This window comes from Cavia porcellus, unplaced genomic scaffold (assembly GCF_034190915.1).
Source record: "Cavia porcellus strain 051 isolate PalLab524CR breed Dunkin Hartley unplaced genomic scaffold, mCavPor4.1 scaffold_6, whole genome shotgun sequence".
Classification (NCBI taxonomy): domain Eukaryota; kingdom Metazoa; phylum Chordata; class Mammalia; order Rodentia; family Caviidae; genus Cavia; species Cavia porcellus.
Window position 1 is genome coordinate 27,253,884 of NW_026947489.1, and position 15,829 is coordinate 27,269,712.

Genomic DNA, 15,829 nt, shown 5'->3' on the forward strand with positions numbered 1-15,829 from the left:
CTTGAATTTATGATCCTACTGCTTCAGCCTCCTGAGTTGCTGGGAGTACAGGTGTGTACCATTGTGCCCAACAACTTTCATGTATCAGCTACAATTTTTTTTTTTTAAACTGGAGACGTTCTCATTAGTAGAGAACTTAGGGTCGGGGGTTTAGTTAAGTGTCATAAGCATCTGCCCGCAAAGCATGAGGTCGTGAGTTCAATCCCCAGTACCACAAAAAAAAAAAAAAAAAAGAAAAGGGAACAATCAGTAGAGAACTTGCCTAGTACACACAAGGTCCTAGATTTGAGCCACAGTACTACCAAAAGGAAGATAAAAACCCTACAAATTTTTTTCAGTTGAAAGAAACAAAAAAGAAGAAATAGACAGGTATTAGTGAACTATAGAAAACTAAAGAAAAGTAAAAACAAAAGTGATTTTATTAGTTTTATTAATCTTACTAAGTAAAAAGTTAGGTTAAAGACTAAATAAAAGAGAAAATTTAGATAAAATGTGAAATAAAATGTAAATAACCACAGACAAGGAGAGATTTTTAAACATAACGTAAGTCTAGAAGAAATAGACATTTGTAGGAAAATGCCAAAACTGTTTTAAGTTTTATGTCAATACATTTTAAATAGACAAACTGAAATTTTCCCTCCTAAAAAAAAGCAGCTCAGATTTCTTTTCAGATAAATTCGGTGAACCTTTAAGTAACATTTTCTATCTTATGTAAGTTATTCTAAAAAAATAGAAACAACAGCTACGTAGCCTAGCTTACTTTATAAAGCTTGTATAATCGTATTACAACACTACCTAAGAATAAGACAGAACAGTCTTATTTTACTAATGAATACACACACAAAAATTCTAAATATTATTTTATATTCTAAAAAAATTCTAAATATTATTTTATATTCTAAACAAATCCAGTAGTGTATTAAAAAATAGAATAATCACAATTGAGAAGACCTTTGCCCAGGAAGATTCAACATTTGAAAGCCTAATCAGAAATTTAAATATGAATAGGTGAAACAAAAAAAGACTCAACATAAGAAACTGCCACTTCATTGGTACCAAAGGGGCAGATGATAAATCAGGATTATTTACGGCTAAATGTTTTTTTTTTGTTTTGGTTTTTTCCTTTTGAGACAGGGTCTTGATTCATAATTCAAGCTGGCCTTGAACTCACTTTGTAGCCCAGGCTGGTGTCAAAGTCAAAGCGATCCTACTGCCTCAGTCTCCCAAGTGCTGAGGCTACAGGCCTATGGTACTGGCTATGGTTAAGTCTTAAAAATATATTTTAACAATGAGCCAGGAGTAGAGGTGCAAACCTATAATTTCAGAAAAAATATGATTTCCTTTTCTGATCACCATCCCCCAAAAATCCTAAGTGTCAGACAGCTGTTACGCAGACGCAGAATAACAGACCTTAAAATAACCATGAAGCATCACTACACCTGATTTCTTATGGGCAAGTAAATAATCAAGTCATCTAAAGTCCTTATTTCTGTTCTTTAAAAATTTCAAGACATTATCTCACCTGGTCTATATTCTGAGGCAAGCTCCTATCTAAATGGGATGATATCTTCAAGTCCTTTCAACATTTTTTATTAACTCTATTTCTGCTTTTTTACCATCTGTGTTACGACTGTTTGGATAGCATACTTTTTTTTTACACTTTTTTTTTTCTTTTTTTTATCGGTACCGGGGATCAAACTCACGACCGCCTGCTTGCAAGGCAAGCGCTTATGCCGCTGAGCCCCAGCCCCTGGATAGCATAATTAATGGAAGAAATTTCTATTTTATTGTAGGAGATGTCAAAATTGGTTTTGTTTCTTTAGAAATTCTGAAATGAATACATTGGTAGAAATTATATGTATTTACTTATTTATACTATCATGCTCACTGTAAACCTCTGGGATATAAATTTATAAGTTAAAGTAATAAGTAGCTCTAAATTTGCCAAGAGTTGGTCTTTGTTTTTTCAGTACTGGGTTTGAACCCAGTTTTGTAAAAATGATAGACAAAAGAATTGAAGCTCAGACTCTAAAATTTCTTAGAATTGCAACTAGTAAGACTTTTTTGAGGGATATTACTGTAACAATGATAACATCTTCTCACAATGCAACAAGGCATTCCCAGAAAGAAAAGTTGGAAGTATGCTACAAATATGTGTTGCATTCATCCTTTTGTGCTATCACTTACCCTTTTAATTTTTCAAAAATAAGTGTTGGCCTTTGAGTTAGTGGAAGAGGGCTGTGGGCTCCAAAGTGCTGGTGATGTTTAGTGTGTTTCATTTCTTGATCTGGGGGCTGGTTATATAGGTAAGTTCAATAGCTTAAAGTTGTAAACTTACGATTTGTGTGTGGGGGCTTTTTTGTTTGTTTGTTTTGGCTTTGGTTTGGTTTGGTGTGAGGCAAGGTCTTGCTGTGCAGTTTAGGCTGGTCTTGAGTTCACTATATAGCCCAGGGTAGCCTTGAACTCATGGCAATTCTCCTGCCTCAGCCTCCCAAGTCCTGGGATTACAGATAAATACCACCACTCCCAGCCTGTGTGCTTTCTTGTACATATTTTAGCACTTCAACAAAAAGGTTTTAAAAAAATTTTAGATACTTAATAGTTTTTAATTATATTTTTAGCTGGGTATTACTTACATAAGTAGTATTTTTGTACTTAAACTTGGCAACTTGCTGAAGTCTCTTTGTTTTTGGTTTTGTTTTGCTTTTTGTTTTTTGCACAAGGAATAAAACTCAGGACTGTGTACTTGCCAGGAAGGTGCTGTGCCACTGAGCTATATCCTTGCTCCCTGCCCCGTTTTTTTTTTTTGAGACAGGGTCTCATTATGTAGTTCAAACTGGCCTTGAACTCACTTTGTAGCCCAGGTGGCCTTGAGCTTGAAGCAATCCTCCTGCTTCTGAGATTAAAGGTGTGTTCTGTTATGTTTCAATACCCTTAGTTCAACAGTTTATTCTCTTAGGTTTTTTTGATTTTTGAAAAATGACCTGTTCACCTCCAAATAATCAGAGTCTTGAAATTTACTTTCAACTTTTAAACTTTTTCTTTTCTTACAAGGTTAGCTAGGACCTGTGTATATGTGTGTGGCACTGGAGACTAAAGCCAGGGCCTTTGCTCTGAGCTATGTCCCCAGCTCCCCTCTTTTTTTTTTTTTTTTTTTTTTTGCCTCTTTGAGAGCTAGTCTCACTAAACTGCCCAGGCTTGGCTCCTTCCTCAGCCTCCCAAAGTGCTGGGATTACAGATGTGTATCACATTTGCATTGGCCAGGATCTTGAATACTACATTAAACAGATGGGATGAGAGTCTAAGCAAACTTTTATACTGGAGGCATAATAATATCTTTCATTTGTTGGCTCTTACAAAGATTATGCATATAAAGCTTATCTATCACTATCATGCTCACTGTAAACCTCTGGGATATAAATTTATCAAGTTAAAGTAATCAGTAGCTCTAAATTTGCCAAGAGTTAGTCTTTGTTTTTCAGTACTGGGTTTGAACTCAGAGCCTCTGTGCTAAGTATGTCCCCAGCCTTTTTTAAAATTTTGAGACAAGGCCAAGTTGCCTTGGGGCAAGAAGATGTCTGAGTTCAAGGCCAGCCTGAACTACATAGTGAAACCCAGTCTCAAAAAAACAAAAACAAACAAACAACAAAAAAAAAAATCAAAGAAAACAACAAACCTCAGCCACAGTGCTTCGAATACCATCCACCACCTGCTCAAAATCCACTAGGCTAAAGAGAGGCTGCTGCTTTAGTCGATGCAGCTCTGCAGCAAAAGTGTCCTCCTGATTCTTCAAAATAGACCCTGCAAGAAGAAGAAAGTTCTGTCACAAGAAGAGAAGACAGCCAGGCTTGGCAAGGTGCCTGGGAAGCAGCAACTTGCTCTGGGCCCTGCAGGGTGAGGAGGGTAGGGCCTCTGCACTTTTGACTTGTGGTCAAGAAGAAGCCCACCTTTTCTTGTCAGGGTCACATTCTGGTTCTCGAACATCTGCACAGACTCTCCAACAAAGAGGATTTTTTCAGCAACCCTCACTGGAATGTAAGATGGCAAAATCTCCACTCGTAGAGAAAACTGCTTTAGCGATGGTGCCAGCATGTTCTCTTCCTCAATAAGGCGCTAGGAAGGAAGCAGTTCTCTTCAGAGACGAAGCACAAAGTAAGGAAAAGAAAAGGGGGAAATACCTGCTTACTTCCTCAATCCATGCTTTCTATTTTTTAGAAGCAGGGACTGTAAATTTGAACACACACGATTCTCAATCATCAGGAAGCAGAGCGGCAAGACGGCTTTTGAACCCTGGGATTGAACCCTGCCTTCGCTGTGTGAAACGCGGACAGTAAGCCAGCTTTCTTACTCACACAGTGCAAGAACTGCTCTTTTTCCAGGTCTAGGTATGTTTGCTCTGCTGCTATTCCTCAGGCCTCTCCTAAACCTCTCTGCTTTCCTTTTTCTCTACAGTGTGGACTGTTCTTCTGAGACAATCACATTTTTGTGAAGTCATTAAACATAATAGTCTTACTCTTTTTAGGTCACAGGCCTCTCTGCAAATTATAAAAACTGTGTACCATCCAGGCAAATGCACAGGCATTAAAACATTTTTGAGAACTTCTTGAAGCCACCAATGTTCCTCAGATTAAAAACTTTTGAGCTATATGCTAGTGACACCATCTTTAGCTTTACTTATTGATTTATTGTTTTTTTGAAGTCTTGCTGTGCAAGTCAGACTGATCTTGAACTCACTATGTAGCCCAGGCTAGCCTCGAACTCCCAGCTCTCCTCTGGCCTCAGAATCCCACATGCTAGAATTACAGTTATGTGCCGCCATGTTCAGCTCCACGGTTGGACTTAGACAAAGCTACACTATTCTCATGAGCCCCAGGCTTAGCTCACTGGACAGTTCCTCAGATCCCTACATAGTTCAGGCTGGCCCTAAACTGTGACATAATCTAGGTTGGCCTAAAACTCCACTAATCCTCCTGCCTCAGCCTCCCAAATGCTGAGATTGTAGATGTGTGCCACCACGCCTGCCCTTTCCTCACATTTATAATGCCTAAAATTAGATCCGTCTTTCTCCCCCAACACCAGCAGAACTGCTGGCAACAGAAACCTGAGCATTAACTTTGACTCTTCCCTCTTCACCCACAGCCAGCCGATCACTGAGGCCTACTGATTTCACCTCTAAAACTCTTCTCCGTGTTCACTCTCCACCTTCCATTGAGGGCACTATTAGTTTCCACCTAAGGGTCCCCATCACAGTTAACTAGTCTACCTGTTAATTTAATCTTGGTTTATAAAAAAAATTATTCCTTGCACAGCATCCAGAATGATCATAAAGTCTGAATGTGTTACCCTTTCCTGAAAGTTTTCGATGACTCCTAGTTCTCTGAGGTTCAAGTCCACATCTCTTCATGCTGTTAGTAAGGGGCTTCGTGCTCTTGCATCTGCTCAACTCAGCAGCCTCATCAACTGCCACCTACTCTCTCCCCTCTTCCCTTTCTCACACATTACCTGACCATTTCAACTGGTTCCCCAAAGGAGTGACAGCTTCTGTTACTTCACACATCATCCCTTCTGCCCAGAGATGTCCTGCGCTGTCCTCCTAAACACTGCAATCTAGATACGCACGACACTGAAGAGACTTCAAGGGTTACTCCATATTCCAAGAATACCTATGCTTACTGTTTTTCAGAACACATAGTACATTATAATACAAGTGTCTACTTTATTGTAAATGAAACTATAAGCTTCTTAAAGACAGAAACATTTTCATGCACCTATGTAGTTGTGACATTTACCATGCCCAGTACATATTAGGTCTTCAAATGAAATATAACAAGATAAATGGATAGAAGGATATTCATTCATATGAATGAATATGGATAACACACAACTTTGAGGAGTCTGATCAAAATTGTGAAGTCATTTAAAAAGCTACAGGATATCTATAGTTTGTAGAGATATGACTTATTATTTACCTCTTAAATACTTATAATGGAAAACAAAGAACATTCTGAAAGGATGGAATCTAGTTCTGGGCAAATGCAAGTATTCTACCACTGAGCTACACTCCCAGCCCCCTACAACCATATTTTCTCACTTAGAGTTTCACACTAATATAAAGAAAGTCCAGCGTTTATACATAAAGAGTACATGGACCAGCACTTGAGAGATTAAGGTATGAGGATCACAAGTTCAAGGCTAACCTGGGCTACATTGTGAGTTCAAGGCTAACCTGAAATTCCTAGCAAGAACATATCTCAAAAAAAACAAAACAAAACAAAACAAAAAAAAACCCAAAACAAGAAAGAGTTCGCAGAAGGTGCCAGACTATAATGAACAAAGGAGGGACCAGCGAAAGATGATTTAGCTTTAAACACTGCTGACTTCAGGTGGAGAATTCTAGGCTGCTTGCTGGGCTCTCACCAAGTCCTGGAGCTCTCGCAGTTGCTTTCCTGTCAGTCCCCCAATGCCCAGGTCCTCCTCATCCTCTTCTGGCTGGGCACTGATATTGCCAGAAGATGGACCCTGTTTGATAAAGAACTCTTCATACTGGTCCAAGAGAAGTCCGTGAAGCATCCAGGCTGAGAGCTGCTTATACATGACCCCATGACACACCGCCAGGACTCTGAGGAGAGGAGGAAGTGAGAAGTTTAGAACTTCATCTGGAGAATCCCAAACCCTGCCAAGGCCATGCATTTTATTATGGGGTTGTCTTCCAGTGGGTTTATAGTTTATCCAGTGAACATATCTTTATTTAGCTTTTCTTCTATTGCTAGTAATTTTCTAATTTCCCAATATAGAAGACAACACTGCAGTGAACATATCTGTACATAGCTATTTCCTTCTTTTAAATAATTTTGTTAGAAAAAAAATTCCTGAATGGCATAACAGATTAAATATCAATACCTTTAAGAACTCCTAGTACATGTATATGAGCATAGCAAGCAGGACCTTGTACACATAAATGGAAATCCTACAAGAAAACGTGCTCCAGAAGTTAAAAATGACAGCCTGGAGGTGACCCAGCAGCTAATCCTGACTCTGATACTGATATGGATTTCTCTGCTCATGGGGCTTGTCTAGCCAGGTCATTAACTCTCCCCTCACCCCAACCCGAATTAAATCTCGGCATACTTTTCTAATGCACTTCGAACAGGAGGCAGACCCCCACAGCTGTGTTTGTAGACTGTTTCCAGGATCTGACAACCATGAATCTGTGGAAAATACGGCCTTGTTAAATTGGATTCTTTTAAATAGTTCACTGAATACAAACTTATATTCTATATCCCAAGAGGGAACAATCCAGTAGGAATGGAGATAAACGGTCTTAATACGATTTCCACATTGTGGCTCTCAGACAGACCTCTCCTGCCAGCAGCATCAGTATTACCTTTGGACTCAGGAGGGTGCAAAGTATGGCAGGGCTCAGCATTCTGTCTCCACCATCCTTCCCAGAGAGTCTATCACACAGCAAAGTGCATGGGAACCAGTGCTCCAAGGAAATCACAAGCATTTAAGGTTGGCATTCTAAAGCCAAGAAAAGCTCACTTTTTCTGGTTCAGACCGCTAAAGATACATACTTTCTCCCAAATGCACTGCCTCTATGTCCTTCATGCTTTTTTTTTTTGGTACCGGGGATCAAACTCATGACTGCACGCTTGCAAGGCAGGCGCTTATGCTGCTGAGCTAAATCCCCAGCCCCTGTCATGCTTTTTAAAAGATGGTATCATTTATATAACATAAAGCCTATCTAAGTTTTTAATTTTTGGCACTGTGTAGCCATCACCATAATCCAGTTTCATAACTCCCATCACTCCTAACAATCTTCTGTGTGCTTATTTGCAATCGAGCTCATTCTCACAGTTAGCCTGTGCTCTTCACCACCTCATACTTCAAAGTCTGTATACAGCCTGTGCACACCAGTTTCTCTATGATCATCCTGTAGGCAGGAAGATTCATTCACCTACAATCCTACTCTTCATGTCCACTCTTCTTCCCTAGCCGATGGAAACTAAAATGTCAACTAAGATGTGCAGTGGCGCAGGGAACCCTATGCTCTCACCACTGTTCCACTCACCTAGAAGATCCCTTTTCACTTTGGGAATAGGGTAATATATGATCTACAGCAGTCTTCGAATGTTAGCTAGACATGGGTTTATATCCCAGCTCTGCCATTTGCTCCATCTGTGTAAACTCGTCACAGCCAAGTGCCTGGTATACTCAAAAGAGGATGACAAAGCTGCATTTGTCACTTGATAAGCACAATCTATTTTGAAGGGCCACAAATAGCTGCTTCCAGGTTTTGTGAATTCAACATGTATATAGCATAGTATTTTAAGTTTCCTTGTCACAGAGCAAGTTTAGCAACGTGACAAATTAACTGATTAATTATTTTCATTAGGGTACACATTCTTAATAAGCTAAGGCACAAATTTAAGAATTTAAAAACATGGAGACTAGAGCTAAACATATTTAACCCATTTGTCCATTTGGTTCAATAGAACAAATTTTTCTTTTAATGTAAAATTCCAAAGCATTTATTCTTCACAGTTATTAACTATTCCCAGAAAAGACATTCTTGCAATATTCTTTCAATGCATATGATGAAAGCTTATGACAAAAATACAGTATCTGGGTTTTACTAAGTGATTTCATAATTCTCAGAAAATGGCTAGCACTTTAACCATAAACTTAGCACCTTATTTCTAAGGATCATCTTTCTGCTTTTCCTCAAGACCCACACTTTACAGTTCTAAAACATTACTGCAAATTGCACGCACCTCCAAACTTCCATGGCATTTTTTTTTCACTCCAGCAACATTTCCTTTCTTTTGAACAAGGATGTGCTTACAGACAGAACAATATCTTATTTTTTGCATTCTTGACACTTCGCATGATATATAAATAGATAATTTTGAATGAATCAACAATAAAAACTAAAAACTAGGGTCTTCTAAAAAGAATATAGGGCAATATTTCTTTTTACCCAAGGAAAAAGGAAAGTTCTCACCTTTTGACTTTTAATTTGCTCTACTACAACCATCACAGAGGGAAAAAGGAGCTGAAACTGCAAAGTAAACAATAAGGATATATAATCAAATGTGGTAGAAAAATAAATTCAGGAAATGCTTCTGTTTTTGTGTAGCCCAACTTAAGATAAATGGCAATATTCTGAACAGTCAAGATCTACTATCCTAAAATAATCTGATTAGGAGGTTAGGTACAAACAGGAAAAGGTGGCAGACAGAAGATATTCGCATGTCAGAGGCTGGCATAACTGTCAATATTGATGTCACTAAAAAAGCACCAATATGAGACGTAAGTATTCATTTAATTGGGAACTTTAAGTAGTTCTGATCTAGTAAAGTATGCAAAAGGCATACAATGTAAAATACTGGATTCTGCTGTCATAAGTTCTCAAAAACAGTGTCATAACTTAAGTTATTCTAATATTATCAATGAATTTCAAGGCATTTTGTTATTTGGGTAGCATACCTGATCTAAGGAGTAATTGACATGTGATATGGAGAGATGAGGGTCAGCCAGGAACTGCAATTAAAAACAGAATCTGATTAGGAATCCACTCAAAATACCTTGAACCAGTCTGAGGTATGAAAACTAAAAATGAATCTGAGAATAGGCTTTTATACAGCTCCAGGCTATATAAAACTAATAACTTATATGCCATTATTATATTTTAGGTAATTAAAAAAAACAAAGTCAGAACTCTTATATACTCACAAACCTTTGCCATGATCTACAAGCAATTCTGTCCCTGGCATGGGAAATCACAGACAGAACACTGCACCCACTCCAGTTACACAGGACATAGCTAAGTCTTACCTACTTGACCTTATCAAAGGGCATCTCAAATTCAAGAACACATTCAAAGCTGCTGTCCCAGAGGTACTACACTTCTTTCTTACCTCTTGTTCCAAATCAAGTAGTGCTTGGCGATAAGGCTGCAAAACTGAATCTAGCCCTGTGCAGAAGGCCCTTAAGTAGATTCCATGTAACCCGCCTTGGCCCTGCTGAGATGGGTGGTGATCCTAAAATCAAGCAGAGAGAAGTCAGCTTCTTAGCTCAGGCCCTAAACTTTAGCAGACATTGTGCTTGGGAAGATATTATCCTTTGCCAGTGGTATGTTTTTGTATAATGATTCCATATCAAAGCAATGCTTCAGTGAGAGAAAACTCAGATGAAGATTTTTACCACAGACATTTAATTTAATTTAAATTTAATTTTGCATACTGGGGATTAATCTTAGGGCCTTCACTGAGCTATAACTCCAACCCTTTTTTATTTTTTGAGACACAGTCTTGTCACTTAGCTGTCCAGACTGTGATCAACTTGAGATCTTCTTGTCTCAGATTCCCAGAGCTGAGACTACAAGTATGTGCCACTATGCCCAGCTCCTCTGATCTTTTAAAAGGTGGTATTTCAATTTTTGAAACAGTCACCAGCGTTGTAACCAAATAGACAAGCACTCTATATCAGTGAAGGTTTTTTGTTTCCAGCTTAAAACCCTCAGTTGCTTTCCAATACCAAAAGTAATATCCAAATTTATCTGGCCCATTTCTATTTCTCCAAAATTATCTTTCAGTTTCCAGCTGCACCTCATTTTCAGACCCCCTATAGTTCACCAAATGTGCCTTGCTTCTATTTCTTGCTGCTGTGAAAACTGGACTCCTGCTCTGCTTATGACTATGTGCCTCGCCTTTCTGACAAACACCCACTGTTCCTGCAAGACCCAGTGAAAGCATTTCTCCACAAAGTCCTCTCTCTCTCACTAGGATTAACAGCTTCACTTTGCTGCTTTAATGCTATTTCTACTTAATGCTGGAATTGTACTTTTGTTTAAATGTCACCCTCACTAAAGTACAAGATAAGGTATTTGACTCATCTTTGTATCTCAGCTCATACCACAATCCTTTGAACCAGGCAAATATTTTACTGAATAAAAAATGAACTCAGTCCTTCTTAACCTCCCATCTCCTGCCTGACTTAGCAATTCACCAATAATATGAATCTGGTGGCCAATGTTGGGGGTGTAAGACTCTCATCATGGATCATATACAAATATAGCTTATCTTTTAGGAAACCAGCAAGTTTTTGTTTGTTTGTTTGGTTTTTGTACAAGTGGTTACTGGCTAACTAGAAGCTATAAATAGGTTTTCTGGCTATGTACTGGCTTGGATGATCAGGCCCTGGGAGTAGTCAGTTGGACAGAAGAATTCAGCATCAAATGTGGCAGGAGGCTCAGGCTCAGGAGTCAGAAAGCAGGGTATAGCTAGTGGCAGTTCTTGAAGATAAACATTCACAGCCACACTAAGACCAACATGGACATGGGTGAAACAGAACAGACTGGCTTACAACCAGCCAATTTGTTCTAATCTTAGGTCATTTCAGAAAACTGAACAATTTCATTTTTTTACCAAATTAAAGAAGAAATAAGTACTTTTTTAAAAGAGGTACTACAGGTATCTAGAATTTGGAAAGATAGGAACTCACATATTACATGACATAACATAGTCATCAAAATACAGGAGAGGCTGATTTTTCTTTCTCTTTTTACAAAACAATTAGAGACATTGCCTTGACTTGAATATTTCCAGTGATGAGAAATTCATAATTTATTTCATAGGGCTCCCCAGTGAGTTCACTGAAAGCACAACAGAAGGTCCTGCCTTCTGAGGGTACACATCCCAGAACAGGGTCCCACCTGTTGCTGCACATGGCTTGTGTACTGTTCAATGAACTCGGTGAAGCGGATATAGTCTGTGCCAAGCCGGCAGAGTCGGTTGAGGACACTGGTCTCACTGGGATGGAGAAATGGGAAATCCTGGGACACCTGTAAGAAAACGGACAATGACAAAAAGATAGATGGCTGTTAGTCACTGTTCTGCATTCTTAGGATACTGCAAATGCTTTACACTATCTGCCTTTTCCTTTTGTATTATTTTTTTTTCCTTAAGATGACCACTTAAGGTTGGTTAATTCTGATAGCAAAAGTATTTCTAAACATCTCAACCTAATGGCTTGCTTATTAAAATAGGTACCATACGGTAAAGAATTCAAACAATACAAAATGGTGTGTAATAACAATGAGTTTGCTACAGCAAAGTCTCATCAGCAATAATGTTCAAAAAGGGATCTGCAGACCCCAAGGGTTTTTCAGATATACAGTCAGGATTTATAGACAATCTATGAAATTGAAATTTTTTTTTCACGCAAATAAAAATCTAAAATTAATGTAAATATATTTAAATATATAGAAATAGCTTATTACTGGACATATAAATTTATTTAAATTTGCATTTTGTTGAGGTCTAGATCTAAAATGTCCTCTAAAAATGCTGTGTTCAGAGAAGGGGCTTTGGGAAGGTGACCAAATCTTGGATTAATCCACTGATGAGATCATAATCTGATAGCACTATTGGCAAATGACAGAAAAAGGAAGTGGGACCACATAGAAGAGAGCAGATCATGTAGGCATGATCCAGGGGACTATACCTGGTTGCCAGGCCTTTTTCTTGCTTGCTTATTAAGCAACTTCCCTCTGCCACACCCTTCTGCCATTAATTATTCTCTCATCACAGGTCTAAAGCAAGGGGGCCAGCTAACCTGTGAGCTGAAATAAACCTTTTCTCCTTTTAGCTATTTCTGTCAGCTATTCTACCATAGTGATGAAAAGGTAGCACACATTTGTATTTTTAATTTAAATGAAAAGGTCAAATGACAACTTAATATGCTATAACAAAGGTTTAGAGTTGTTCAAGTTGAAAAAAGTACTGGAAAAATATATTTTTTCAACCAACTTCTTAAACATGACATATACATGATATGTTTATGGTAAAATACGCATGACGTTTTAGCCACTTTTAAATATAAACTTCAATGGCGCTGAAGTGTATTCACACTGTTCTGCAACTATCACTACCATCCATCTCTAGAACTTTTTCATTTACCCCAACTGAACCACTGTATCCATTAAATGTTAACTCCCCACAGTCCTCTCTCCTTCCCATGGAAACTACCACTCTATTTCTGTTTCTATAAATTTGACTACTTTAGTTACCTCACAGAAGCAAAATCATTCCATTTTGTACTTTTGTGACTGGCTTATTTTATGTGGCATAACATCTTTAAGGTTCACCTATATTGCAACATATGTTAGAATTCCCTTCCTTCCCACTATGCCAACATTCATATATAAAAGAATCAAATAAACTCAATGTTACCAACTTAATCCTAGGAAAACATATTCTGTGCCACACTGGATCTGAGTTTCTCAGTCAGGGGGAGTTGTGTTTCTTGTTGGGTGTCATACTGTGTGGTACTACTGGCAACTAGTGGGCAGAGACCCCAGATGTTGCCTACCATCCTATAGTGCAGTAGATAAAGCCCATGATAAAAGAACATGCAGACCAAAGTGCCAAAAGTGCCGAAGTTGAAAAAATTTTTTATAGTAGTATTAATTCAAATTTATTAATTTAGTAGTTTTGTTTACATTTACTTTATAAAATAATTTGCCTTTATAGTTAAAAGCATCATGCTTGAGTTTATACACAGCTTCAAGTGGACACATAATATGTGGACGTACAATATTACAATGAAAATAATTTTCATGAACATTGGATATCCATGATAATTTTTCCCTTTAATCAAATGTGAAAAACACTGCTCTGTGGGAAGTATGCAGTAGTTGCTGTTTTTGTCTTTTCCTCCACAAATTTCTGAACTCTTAGTATGTGGAAGGTGCTCACAGTACATGAATGAAGATCACCTTGTGTGGTCTTTGCCACCATAGGCAACCTATTTAGAAAAAGTCAGTAAGTAACCACAGTAAATAGTTGCTAATTGTGATAGTATCAGACAGAAAGAAATTGCTGTCACACAGAGTAATGGCATAAGGGAACGATTTAATTTAAAGATGTGGTCAGGAAACTTTCTGAGGTAACTGTGAAGCTGATATTTTATGAATGAAAAGGAGGAAAGTATCTGCTTAAGGCTTTTTTTGTAAGAAAGAAAGAAAGAAGATGATTTATTTGTGGCTCTCTTTTCAGCCTCTCCAACTATCTTACACTCTGTTACCTCTTTTACCTTGACATAGTTCAGCACCTACAAATACTTCTGAACATTTCCTCCAATGTAAACAGCATAGTGTTAAATTCCAGGGGGAAAAAGTGATATGTCAAGTCAGTCTTCAAAGATCTACATACCAAAAGTAATAATTCGAAAAACTCATTTAAGCTCCCAAACCCCAGATTCATATTCATAAAGAACAAGAAGAATCTGATGTATAGGTTTTATATACTAACAATGTAATTCTCTTCACAGCCTATATTTGCAGTTCTGCTGGCAACGTGATCAGACAGACGTAGATTCCTTTCCTTTTTTTTTTAAAGATAGGTCTTGTTTTGTAGTTTAGGTTGGCTTTAATCTCACTGTATGGCCCAGGCTGGCCTTGAACTCCTGAGAATTCTCCTGCCTCAACCTCCCAGAGTGTTGGGTTTACAGGTGAGCACCACCGCAACCAGTTTGAGATTCCTAGTCTTGCTGCTGCTAGGATTACCAGGTATAAAATGATTTGGGCTTCAAATTTGCTCATTTGCAACCAGGGCTAACAATACCCAAATTACTGAGAACATTAAGTGACATTACTATTTTTAGTACACGTGCTGCCAAAGCCAGCACTAGGTGACATCACTGAAGCAGAATTAGAGAATAGCTCAGATACTACAGCCAGATACAAACTGGGTTCAAAACTAACAGTGTGAGCCTAAGTTAATTTGTAAAATGAATATAGGTAGTTGTGAAAATATGAGATACTGCACGTGTGCAGTTTCTATCACATACACGTTTACATTTACATTTCTGTTTACAGGAAGCCCTGAGAATTCTACACCTTGTGCCGAAACTGCCCAGAAAAGGTGTAATGATTTTGGGAAACAATACACGCACTCGAACTTACTCAAGGAAAACTGATGAGGGCTTATGATGGGTTAAGCGCTGTGTATTTGGACTAAACTACAAAACTGTCTGAAGTAAAACGCAAGTGAAAATACAGAAGTGTCTCCCTTACACACACACCCCACTGAGAATTGAACCCGGGGTTTTTACACTAAGCTAAGCTTTAGTCTCAGCCCTTTTTATTTTGAGACGGGTCTCATTAAATCGCTAAATTCCCTGGGCTGGGCCTGAATTTCCCATCCTTTTGTCTCAGCCTTCCAGGATGTTGGGATTACAGGCAGGTGCCACCACGCGAGGTTTCCTCTCTCAATTTAATACGCATCCCACCACAGGCGGTGCGTCTGGGGTCTGCCTCCGTTTCTCATCCAGTCTCGAATGGCTCAGGAGTCTACAGTCTCTTCAGAACCCTGAGCACTGCCCTCCTGTCATCTGGCCAGGCCCCGCCCCAAGGTGTCTCGGACTCCAAAAGACGCTGGCTCCCAGATTTTCCCGCTCCTTGCTAATTAGTACCTGCAGGCCACTGCGCTTGTTCCAGGTGAAAATGGACCCTGGGTATCCGCTTAGAGCCAGGAGCAGTTCGTGGATCATCCCCCAGCAGACTTGGGAGGCCCTGGATACGTCGTCCTCTCCTCCAGCACCCCTCCAGCCGACAGCCGGGCACAGCACTCTTCTTTTTATAAGGACCCGCGCGTGATACAGTCTAAGCTCACAGGATCCCTCAGCAGGAGGAGCAGAAGCGCGGCGGAGGCGGGGCCGAAGTCGCGTCCCGGAAGTGCGCGGCCTCGGGGGACCCACTCTTTTTCCACTATCCTGGCGCGCTTAGAGGGAGGCGCAAGAGTTGCCATTGCGCATGCGCCCTCGG

General features: G+C 39.1%; 1 protein-coding gene across 2 annotated transcripts in view; it reads right to left on the bottom strand.

The window, feature by feature from the left end:
- Nucleotides 1-15,753, bottom strand: part of Tubgcp4 (tubulin gamma complex component 4) — a 29,206-nt gene extending 13,453 nt beyond the window's left edge. For both annotated transcript variants that reach the window (XM_003475455.5, XM_063250178.1), the window contains exons 1-9: nucleotides 15,478-15,753; nucleotides 11,717-11,845; nucleotides 9,921-10,043; nucleotides 9,490-9,543; nucleotides 9,005-9,061; nucleotides 7,129-7,208; nucleotides 6,418-6,619; nucleotides 3,948-4,113; nucleotides 3,677-3,801 (exon numbers count right to left, since the gene is read on the bottom strand). In XM_003475455.5, coding sequence (XP_003475503.2) covers nucleotides 3,677-3,801; nucleotides 3,948-4,113; nucleotides 6,418-6,619; nucleotides 7,129-7,208; nucleotides 9,005-9,061; nucleotides 9,490-9,543; nucleotides 9,921-10,043; nucleotides 11,717-11,845; nucleotides 15,478-15,555 — 1,014 coding nt within the window. In that variant the 5' untranslated portion in view covers nucleotides 15,556-15,753. The remainder of the gene's footprint in view (nucleotides 1-3,676; nucleotides 3,802-3,947; nucleotides 4,114-6,417; nucleotides 6,620-7,128; nucleotides 7,209-9,004; nucleotides 9,062-9,489; nucleotides 9,544-9,920; nucleotides 10,044-11,716; nucleotides 11,846-15,477) is intronic.
- Between the last annotated feature and the right edge of the window lie 76 nt (nucleotides 15,754-15,829).